General features: G+C 34.9%; 2 protein-coding genes across 7 annotated transcripts in view; both read right to left on the minus strand.

Annotated features, from left to right (window-relative positions):
- Positions 1-11951, minus strand: part of skila (SKI-like proto-oncogene a) — a 672908-nt gene that overhangs the window by 453587 nt on the left and 207370 nt on the right. The gene's annotated exons all lie outside the window — the stretch shown is intronic.
- elavl1a (ELAV like RNA binding protein 1a) lies at positions 372-11229 on the minus strand. 6 transcript variants are annotated; one of them, XM_087238790.1, is made up of 7 exons: positions 11139-11229; positions 8348-8407; positions 6816-6993; positions 6264-6367; positions 5660-5813; positions 5345-5570; positions 372-2916 (listed from the first exon to the last, which is right to left on the minus strand). In XM_087238790.1, exons 2-7 carry the CDS (start codon positions 8381-8383, stop codon positions 2592-2594), a joined length of 1023 nt encoding a protein of 340 aa, XP_087094916.1. In that variant the 5' UTR covers positions 8384-8407; positions 11139-11229; the 3' UTR covers positions 372-2591.

Raw genomic sequence — 11951 nt, forward strand, 5'->3', positions numbered from 1 at the left:
GGCTCAACTGGACATTCAGTTGCCTTGTCAGTGTGAATGGTGACAAAGTTATTTGTAATGACTGTACAAACAGGGGCGATGGGTCTCTTCAGTATTTATATTGCTTAGAGCATGCAGTCCCTGTTTACTGGTAAAGCGTTTAGTTATAACTGTATGCTGTAAGTGACTTGTTTATTTTTATAATAAAATCTCAAACTCAACATTGGACTACTGGTTTTAATTTTTTCCAATACTGTAAATGATTTATATTATGGTTAGCTCATACATCAACACCAAATTAAAATTGCTAAAACTCAAATAAAAAAAGGACCAAAAATGAACAATTCCAACATTTACTAATGATCACTAAAACCAAGACACAAATGTCAATATTTGTGATGATGCCCATTGTTTTATTTCACAACTACATGTTAGACAGCAGCTCATGACAGATGTTCACTGTAGAATCCAAAAAGTATTTACTTAAAAAATAAAGACACTCAATATAAACACATAGAACCATACATGAAAGGCTAAATAAATAATCCCACCATTCAGAACTTCCATCTTTTCCTACATAAATTAAGGCTTAAAACGAGCAACCATCCAGTAAATCCTACCTGATATTTCTTACAGCTGGCACCTCTTAAACATTGGCCGATTTAACCTTTCTGACATTAAAAAGATGCACAGGGAAAAGAATTGCTATATTTACTACGTGTAATCACTATTCAATATTGCACATATGCCAAAATGTGCACAAGAAGAGAATGCCAAGGTTAAAAGTGTTTAATATCAATGTGGTGTAACCAACAGTGTAAAGCTGCTAATAGGTTTGTATAAACCATTAAGTAACAGATGATGCCGGTTGATCAGAGTATAGTAAACGGCTGCTTATTACAAACGTGACGAGATAATATATTTTTTTTATATATAGTGCATCACTGTACAAAAACAAACAATTAGGATTAATGTCAGTCACTGATAATATAAATATACGCACACATACACATAATACCAACCTTAAGTCTTGCAGCAGGAGCATAAGAACTGTGCGCTGAAATGATCAATCAGACATAAGAGGCATCCTGGGAAATTGATGTGGGGTGTCTTACTACAGAAACTACTCAGGATTTTGGAAGACCTCAGGGGGAACACGACTGTACAACTGTAAGATTGTGAATTTCATACACAAAGTGAACTTGTAGACCGGTTTCATCCTTCACTGCTCAATTAAGGAGACGAAAGCCTCTGAAAAATGTTACGAATAAATAGCAAGCAGTCCATTGGCCAAATCAAATCAACCGTTGTCATATAGCTAAGTTACACATTTACAATTTGGTCCAATGCCTGAAAATAACAAGCGCTAACGGTCTCCTACTCATGATATATGGTGTATTTTTAGATGAGATCTTGGAGTAAAAACTCTGGAAGTGTGAAAACTTGCTGTGTAGAAATGGAGAAATTAAAGAACCAATTAAAAGAAAAGAAACAAAACAAAAAGGTTGAGCAAAACGAAATAAAATTTAATGATTGTAAATGCCATGTGAAACAAAAAGAAAGGTTTCAAAAGGAAAGACAAAAGCAAAATTAACAAAAAGAAAAAAAACTAAATGGAACAACACAAAATTAAATCACAAGGCAGTCTTAAAAAGCATACGCATTAGTACTGTATATCTATTTTCAAAGAACCAAACTAAACTCAAAGTATGTTTTACTCTAGAGAAAAACAAAACAAAAAAATGCAAACCATAAACAGAAGATGCTGATGCTCAAATGTAATAACATTTTTACATAAATACTCAGTACCTAGTATTTAGATGTCCAAATATATTTTTGGAATATGCTCAGAGATGTGCAAGCTGCAACTCTGACGGGGAGAAACTAAACTTTCCATTCATGTCTTTGGTCCTTCTAAGATATCAGTCTTTTCAGAGGGTCCCTTTACAAACAAGTAACACGTTAGTTAAAGACTTTCCCCTCACTGACAACAGGCATTTCATAGACACTCGGGTTCCTTTACCACTGCCTCTCTTCTTTTCTGTGAAACACTCAGCATGCTGGATTTAAAACTCGGATTTTAATGAACGAATGATCTGTTGTGAGATGAGCAAGGAGCTTCCTGCCAAACCAAAAAGTGCTACATTATTGAGAGCAAAGAGGACAACCGTCATCAAATTAAGGCATTGTAGATACTGAAGAACAATGTAGGATGTACATACTGGCGAAAGATTAAAAAACTTAAAATCTCAAGTTTTAAATCCAGCATCTGGCGAATGAGGCGTCCGACCACATATGGCACGTAGCAACAATATCAGGCTAACATCGGAGACAAATTTTTATCAAATGCGAAATTGGTCAAATATTGGGATTAACCAGAACACCTAAAACACTTGAATTTGAAGCATCAAACAGCTTAAATCTTAAAAGAAACAAAAATAACCTGTCAAACAGATGTCTAAACGAGACTGAGAAAACGTGAACATTTGCAAAGACTTGATTATACACTAAAATAATAGTTTTTCAAAACTGCCAATTTCTCTGGCATCGCAGAAAAAACCCTCCCTTCCTCCCCCCTCTCTCTCCTTCATTTTGCAGGCAAACCCTGCTTTCTACTTGTGCGACTTGCTTGTTTTGAATGACACTTGTAAAATCTTGTCCCCGAGACGGTAGCCGTTGAGACTGGCAATAGCCATGGCGGCCTCTTCGTAGTGTGTCATGGTAACAAACCCAAATCCTTTGCACTTGTTGGTGTTGAAGTCACGGATAACTTTGACATTTGTGACTGCGCCGAAGGGCCCGAACATCTGCCACAGAATGCCCTCATCTGCGTCCTGGCCCAAGTTGTAGATGAAGATGCACCAGCCTGATGAAGAGTTTCCAGGCACGTTTACACCAGACATGCCGCTCATGTGGTCCACGCTCATCGGAGAAAACCTAAGGGCAGGAAATGACATCATATGTTCAGCAGATATGCACCTACAGTTTTAAGAACCAAGAGTTTTCATTCCTTTAAGAGCAATGTGGTTAATCAATGAAATGGACATATACTTAATACTTTATCTAGGGTGCGTTTCCGAAACACCGATTCAACTCATGGCAGAACTATCATAGTACCATGCATCGTTTGGCAAAAGAACGATGTACTGACGAATGTTTCTCAAAACCGTAGTTGATTTTTCACAGAACAATTGTGTAAACCACATTAGTTATAACGTAAATTCCCATAATGATGCTTTAAACAGTAGAGGAGTAACAACTTCTTCAGAGAAAAAAAACATACTCGTTTTCCATATTAATCTAAATATATGTAAACGGTACATTTAGAGCCTATGTTTCCTTTAGTAATATTGAGAATATTCCATATTTCTAGGTAAAACATAAAACCACTTAGCTAATACATATTCTAATTTCATATATAAATCTTATAAATTGTTAGGCTAATGGTTGAAATTTATCGTGGGCAATTTATTAGAATAAAAAAAAAAATCCTAATTATTATTATTATTATTATTGTTATTATTATTTTAATTCTACTTTTAAAAATTGACATCCAAACCACTGCAGAAATGTTCTAACCAACTGGCCCATGTCAAATAGGGCTACAATAGACACACATTCCTTTATTAATAACCTACCATAAATGAAAAGCATTAACATATGCTATATATTTGATTCCACAAGCTTTGGAGACATAAATTTCACTTTTAAATATTAGGTCACCTATGTTCATCATCAGCCACAGCTGCGTTCAAATTGCATAAATGTAAATTTACTGCGAAGGAAACGCAATTGTCAAAATGAGGTTAGCTGAAACTGAACTGTAAAAATACTTTGAAGCCGTCTCCTTTACGGGTAATTTGTTTTCGATGTTTTATTTTAATCATTGCGAGTTTAAATGGGGCGTTCTAAATTAATAGGGCAATTGAGGGATAACTGGGAATAGAACACAACCAGGAACTATGCTTCTAACTACAGCTCTAGAGGTGTAGTTGAAAATGTACGAGTATGCCACGCAGATTATAAATGTCTATTTGAACGATGGATTTGGGAAATGCCAAATTACACACTAAGTTTGTAACAGAACTTGCAACCTTAGATGGCTAACACTGGTTTTTAGAAACGCAGCCTAGATTGGAATCTGCTCAGCAAATCTGCAAATATGCACTTTGTGGAACTCTGTTTTATGCAATATCTACATTGGTTTATATGACAAGGACGTTGGCCTGCTATGCCAAATCAAAACGTCTAATAAAACCGCATAATCAATCTGGTTATAGTAAGATGATGCAAAGTATAGAGGTAAACAGGGTCTGAAATGCTGAGTATCCACCTTCAACTTTAAAAACCTATTTGACTATATTGAATTCATAGTGTAACTGCTTGTGTGTTCAAACGCATCCACAATAGACGTGCGATTCTCTGCTCACAGACCTAAAGTTTAAACATTGAGATGTGCCGAAGAGTGATGCTGTTTGCTGAAACTATGGATTTAAATTGTTAAATTATATTGGCAAAAGCAAAACTTGTAATCTTGGCGCTTTTGTGAGACAAAACTAACAGACTAAATCGGGTTAACAGAAATTAAACTAGTTCACATTTGCTTTGAAATCTATTTTTTGATTATTTATTTATTTATTGCCACATCAGCAACTTATGGCTAACTCATGGCAAGGTGCATGTACATAAAAAATTACATGATTAAAACAAATTCGTATTACAATTAAAAGTTACTTGGATAAATATATAAAATATAAATAAAATTCACACAAAAATGTTGAAAGCTAAATATTTTGTTTGTTAAATTTTTGTTAATTTAAGATTCTTCCAGGTGGTACCTTTTAAAAAATGTCCATCAAAGTACTCTCCTTATGTTGTCTATTTGTATTAAAACTTCCACTTTCCAACAAAATATGTTTGATAGTAAGAGCAGCTTGAAAGTAATTACATTTAGGTGGGTCTTCGTTACTGAGTAAATACAAATGAGTCAACTTAGAAAGTCCAATTTGACATCTAGTATAGACAGTTTGATCATGCTAAGCGTCTTTTTGGGTTACTTTCTTGTAATTTAATATTTATGCAGTTGTCCCATTTCCTTTGCCATGTTTCGTTTATGTACAAATAAATTGTGGGTTTTAAGTGCTCAGGAGGAATAAATCATTCTGTCACTTACAATGAGATAGCCTGTTTTGCTGTTTCATCTTGCAGTTCATTACCATGCTTTGAAATCTATACAATTAATATTTAATCTGTAGGTTTTATTGGGGCTGTATCCATCTGCTAAAATGTTAGCAGATATTCACAAAAATCCAAACCATTCAATGATTCAAACAAGTTGTTCAACACATTCTTTGCCCCTATTCACCTGAATCTCTGGGCCTGGTGGTGGACGGGTCCTCCAAAGCGGCGAGACTGTTGGTGATACACCTGGGGAATAACTTGTGTGTTTTTCACTTGGTTGGGACTGGCTGCAAACTTCACAGTCATCTGCTCAGCAGCGCCTGGTGGTTTTTGCCCATTCAAGTCCTTGATTGCGTCCTCTGCCTCTGCCCTTTTGTCAAATCGAATGAAAGCCACACCACGAGAGAGTCCTAGAAACAGAAAAGACAAAAGCACAAATGTAAAAATGACAATCATCCACAACATTCCAGGTGTGACAAACATTTGTTCATGTACAAACCTGATGCCTGATCAACAAGTACACGGGAGTTGATTATTCGACCATAACGTCCGAACATTTCTTCAACATCCTTTTGTGTCATTGTTTTAGGCAGCCCACTGATGTAAAGATTAGCATCCTTGATGGAGTCAGAGCTTGGCCTGGCATATGACACCTGTCAGGATAAGCAAAGTTAAAGGTATCAGATTTTGGAAAAACTATGAAAGGGTAATAAACTGTCTTTTTTTTTTAAATAGATAAGAGATACTTAATTTTTTTATTACGGTTTAAAGTAGTATTTTTTTGCAAATCATGAACACCCTCAAAAGGTGTGGAAATAAAATATACCTGGTTCCTATCCTTTAGACAGTTAATAAAAGAAAAATATATTCTACAGCATTAAAGCAACATTTAAGCTAAGTATTTACAACCTGTACACCATAGATAAAGTATCTATAATGATAAATCTAAATATTGAGAGGCCTGATAAAACTGCAACAACCAAGATTCCATCAGGTCTGAGCAATTCTACTGTACTTTGTTCTCGCTGCCTTTTTCTCACAACCGGTGATCTGAAGCAATGACACAATTTAACTTTACACAAGAGCACCTTATGTCACATTACCTTGATAGTTTTAGACTGTAGTCTCAGTCCATTGAGAGTACTGATTGCTCTTTCTGCATCATTAGGGTTAAGATAGTTAACAAATCCGTACCCTAAACTGTGGCCTAGAGAAAAAAAAAGGAAAACAATAAAACAAACAAACAAAACAAAAAAAAGATGAAACGTTCCAAATACAAAGGAAAAAAACATCCTAGTATCAAGTGTTAAAACTTCTGGGGGGAGAAAGTTGAGCCACCAAACAAATAAATCCACATTGACTTGCACAAAAGTGGGACAAGCCTGAGAAAGGACACTAAAAGCTGATTTTTCTTAAAACACTGAAATGAAGGTTACAATTACAAAACAAAACTTAAACTACTTTAAAAGTTCTGCCGGAGGTGCAAACTTAAGTTTTCGAAATATCACGACAATAAATATTTTGCATAGGCACAAAATAAACACTACATCCATAAGATCAACAAACGATATTTTCATCCTCAATATTCTTTATTTTTTATTTTTTTATGCGTGCCTGATTTGAGACCAGCGTGCCATATACGGATGAACACTTGCCTGCTACTTTGTCTCGGATAAGTTTGGCAGACTCCACCTCCCCAATGCTGCTGAAGAGACTCCGCAGCTCATCCTGGCTCATATTCTGAGGCAGGTAGTTGACGATAAGGTTGGTTTTGGAGTCGATGAGCTCATCGGCCATGTGGTCTTCGTAACCGTTCGACATGTCGTACACCTCCTAGAAATGACATGTTTAGGAGAATTAAACATTTTGCATGTTATATGTAGAATTGTATGGTGTTGCCAATTTCAATGCAAACTCCACATAAACACTTTCCTTAACTTGGTGAAAATGGAGCAAATTTGATTATGTGCGAGATTTCAATTACTACAGATAGAAAGCCAATAACATTTACACAAAATATAAAAAAAATATTATGTAAAAAAGGTATTCATTCATCAGAGAGTTTGCATTATTGGTCTTAAAGGCTGAATTTCTTTGCCCTTTATTTACCATTAACAAAATCCATTTCATTTTAATTAAACAACTGCAGTCAGGTTTCTTGAAATGACTTTATATTCCAGCAGTAATTACATGAATCTAAACATTTTATTAATTAGAAATTGATATCATATTTATTAATTACATTTATCGCCATTCCCAATCTACACAAATTAAAAAAAAATTATCAGACCAAAAAAACACCCCAACGAAAATTACACACCAAGCATTTCAATACAACTTTACCTTATAGAAGACATTTGACCATTGTCTTATTACTGTGTAAAACGATACCTTCCCCACAGTTCTCAATCACTAAAATGAAAATCCAGTAGACCATAAGTGAACTTGAGTGATAATACATACAAATCTACATAAAAACAAGTAACCATAATGTCCAAAAGGACAGACAATTGTCAGTGGGACTGCAGTTCCTTTACAAGCGTTGATAAACACTGCCTCCAATGGAGTCAAGTCAAAACTACATGTGATCCAATTTATTCAACACAAATACAATAAGGATTGGTAGTGTACAATTTAATAAAAAAGCTCTCCTTGAGCACATTTTAGGTGAAGTAGAAAGGAACTGATCACTGCGGACACCGTGATTACTCTGATATCAGACAGTGTGTCCCATTCATGTCAGAAGAGAGGTCTTATTGTGTATTCCACATGGGTACCCAGTCAACCTTCAAGGCTGAAACAAACAGGCATTATTACTGACCGTCCCACAATCTAACATTGGAGGTTTTGATAAAGTGCTCTGAATAACTCCGAAAATTCAGGTCACACTCCATCCGACTACTCCCTGCCCAATCACAAGCTTGTCCCTATGAACATTTACAGTTCAAATGCCTTCAGTTGACATTAGAAAACACCTAGTTAAGGATTCTACAGCATCTACTGAAAATACTAATCTGATATTACAGTAGAAGTATTACTCGCTTATCACAGGCTACAGAACTACAAGGACGAAAACAGCCTACAAGCACTGAACACCACTAAGTCCTGCGTACAGTTTCAGAATAACGACAAAATTAAATAAATTTCAATCGACATTCAGTCCCTGATGGACGCAAATTCTACTCACTTTTAAGTATCTAACGTGTCCCCTTCTGACTGCCATGTAGAGCCGTCACAGATCCCGACTCTGAAGATACCAAAAACAAAATAAGGTAATAAAAATACACGCTGACGAAAAGGGGTGGTAGGAAAGAGGGCGGGTTTGGGGTTCAGAGTTAAAAGAAATGAACTAAAATAAAAGAAGGGCAAAGAGATAAAGACGAGCCACCTTCTGAAATAACCTGTGGAAAAAGAATAACAACCATCGGCCATTAAGAAGTGTTGTTTCAGCGTGTATTTTTAGCACCTCACTTTGAGTCTATTCTGCCTTCACACAAATCTGAGAATACATGGTGTTCTTTATAAATAATAATGAGCTTTTTTCCCTTTAAAGAAACACTTCTGGAAATGGGAAAAAACTCTAAAAATGCAAATACTGCAATGTCAATATTACATGTAGTTATTTGCAGATTTTCCTGCACTTACAGATAGGCATAGGTCGGTATAAGTTTCTGATGGCAAGATAACCTTTAATAGAAATACCACTGTACTCTAAAATAGGTACTTTTAAATATCTGAAAAACAAACAGAAAAAAAAAAAAGTTCACCATTGAACAAAATATATTTTATTTTGGGAAACATTTCTAATATTTGAGCTGTAAACATGTCAGCCTATACAATAAAAATAAATCATTGATTTCTGCTCCCTTCATTAGTTTCAAACTAGGGCTGGGCAATATGCAAAAACGCAATCTTGATAATTACTTTCTATATTAAATGATAACGATATATTTTTTGATACAAGTTGTTAATGTTTCCAGATTTAAAAAGAGTATCTCAACAATGACTGAAGCCATAAAAATTAGTTCAAGAAATAGCAAAAAATTTTCGGCAGATAAATTTTCAGTGGCTGAAAATTCAATACATCTCTAATACAGGGTTTCTGCAGGTTTTATCAAGTTAATTTTAAGAGTTTTTAAGACGTTTTAAGACAATTATGAATAAAATTTTAAACTTATACAAGGTAAATGCTAAGAATTTTTTGGAATATGCCAGAAAAAGATTTTCACTTGCCTAATCAAAAAATGTTCAGAATTGAATACATTTAATACAACAATAATAATTGAATAATAAAAAATATAGCTTTGGTCAGTATACTCTGCAGTAAATAAATGCAAAACTACTAAACAAATTTTACTGGAAATAATAAAAAAACATTGTTAAATGGCGTTAAAAATGCTATATTTAAATAAATAAAAATTGTATTGAGATTGTTGGTGATTGTATGAGCATACATTGTTGTATACTCGTATGTTAATGGCCAGATTGGGAAGATATACGTGAACAAAAGAAAATTAAGACCTGTTAAAAAAAAAAAAAGATTTAAGACCCACAACACAATATATTGGTAGATTTAAGACTTAAGGCCAAAAATGTAGCTTTTGGAATTAAGGACATTTCAAGACCCCGTGTTAATAACAACACACTTTTAGATTCCCATTATTGCATTTTCTGCTGTGTGATCGGCTCTTAGATCAATATAGCGTGGAAAAAAGTACAGAGCTTATTATTATTGACTAATTATCAAGATTTGATTTAATATAGATTATTAACCCAGCCTCATTTCAAACACAGATTTCTTTACTACACATTTATAAAAAACAAAGAAAAAAAAACCACCTTGACCTTTCCAAACCTTAAAACTGGTTATCGTCCCATGCCTACTTACAGACCTATGTTGTCTTACCTGTATATTATTCCTCAATGGCTTTTTATTGTTGTTTAATGGTGTTGAATGCAAGTATTGTTGTAATTATTCTTCATTTTGTAGAATTTTGTTCATGCATAATTTACACTATACAATAAATCATTTATTCTACACATTTGCTTTCCTTTCAACATAACAACAGTGAATTTCTATTCTACAGACCTCTCCAGAAGTAGAGATGAAACTGTCCACAAATAAAGGCGTATAATAATAAATAATCATAAATATTACCCAAATTGTATTACCACATTTACACAAATGTAAAATACATTTCATTTCTCTCTTCAGACCCACATTGTCATGGCAAAAAATCTCGCATTTTGTGAAACAATTTTCAAGTACACAATACGTTATACATTCCTTTTCATAAAGAAATGAACAATTATAATCATAAATTAAAGCAGACAACGTGAGAAAACATTTTCCCTCCACCTATTGAGTGAACAAAGCGGCTCCAGGTACAGTTCGGTATCATTTCATTCATTTGTTCACGACACAATTTATGCAACATTTAAGGCGGAGGACGTTACTAAAAAAAGCACTGGAATAAAAAAAAACACTCGCTACACTTTTCTGCCTTTGTTAGTTTCTCATAAATGAAACAAAGAGTTTTTGTAATTCAGTCTAGTCGTGGGGGCGTACATTTTACAAGCCGCCCGCAGCAGGACGTCGCTCTTCCGGTCATGCTGGTGTAAGATTACCTCGCCATTGTTAAGGTTTCGTCTCTTAGCTACAGAAATACAACCTTGTAGAATTACACAGCATGCTTAAAATGTAAGTAAAGGCTGCAAAATATATCTAACATCAAAACAGCATCCAACACGAGGCCTCAATCCCCACACACCGTCCCCGTATTTTCGCGATGACTCGTCCTGTAAATCCCATGCAACTCTCGAGTTCAAACTCGAGCAGGCTGCGCTAAGAGGCCTAACCCGCATAAAGCCAGGCCTCAGACACCGAAGGGGTTATAACGTTACTAAACCCTGATAAACACGATTAAACGCAACTTTAAAGACATAAACACACGTTACATGTATATTTGGACCCTTACCGACTTCAACGTCTCTCCGAATCTGCAGATGAATGAACGCACGCGGAGCTTTAGCGGAACGTGGCTTTTTGGCGCTGCGCTCTTGTGACACAAAAAACACGCCACAAGGGAGCTCAGCAGAGGAAGCGGAAGTCTCGACCCCTCCCACATTCGCAATCCATTCAAATGCAGATAAACAGCCGCTTATGATACAACTAGATAGTTTTTACGTGTTTATGTCTCTTCTATTGTCGTTTTTCCTTTTCTTTTTATTTGGGGGAAGATTTTACAGCACAAGTAAGTAAACATGAAGCATCTAAAGAATCTCCCGTCATGATGCGAACAAGACGAACACACTCAACCGAGGAATAAGGACTAAGAGCAAGAATAAACATTGTAGAAAATGACAAAAAATACAGTAGATACGTTGACACTGGCCGATATTTCATATAGTCTAAATCAGGCTCGTAGCCAGCCTGGTGAAAGGGATGGTTTTCTTTTTCTAAAAAGTGGACCTTTTTGCAGTTATTCGCTTCATTTTCTATTTAATTGTGAGGTTTAAATACTGATTTAGAGATATTTTAAGCATTATTTTAGCTGGATTAGCTTATCAGATGGTCAACATACCACACTTTTTGATGTACTAAAAATATTTACTAAAGATTTAAAATGAAGAAACATGAAGAAAAAATACTTATTTTTAACTTAATATACTTAACTTTATTACCCTAACTTATCCTATATCATTAGAAAAAAATGTAATCTGTTAAAGTTTTAAATTAAAAATGGTTGTCATTTATTAGGCAAATAACAAACTGAGCATCAAATTCAATT

The sequence above is a fragment of the Danio rerio genome, chromosome 2 (assembly GCF_052040795.2).
Source record: "Danio rerio strain M-AB ecotype USA chromosome 2, GRCz13ab, whole genome shotgun sequence".
Lineage (NCBI taxonomy): Eukaryota > Metazoa > Chordata > Actinopteri > Cypriniformes > Danionidae > Danio > Danio rerio.

Bases quoted from the DNA above. Each gene is read 5' to 3' on its own strand.
- elavl1a (XM_087238790.1), bottom strand. From the start codon at position 8,383: ATGGCAGTCAGAAGGGGACACGTTAGATACTTAAAA. The intron at 5,571-5,659 runs GTTTGTACATGA...TTCTGTTTCTAG, and splicing joins ACTTGTTGATCAGGCATCAG to GACTCTCTCGTGGTGTGGCT. The intron at 2,917-5,344 runs GTGAATAGGGGC...TCCTGCCCTTAG, and splicing joins CACCAGGCCCAGAGATTCAG to GTTTTCTCCGATGAGCGTGG.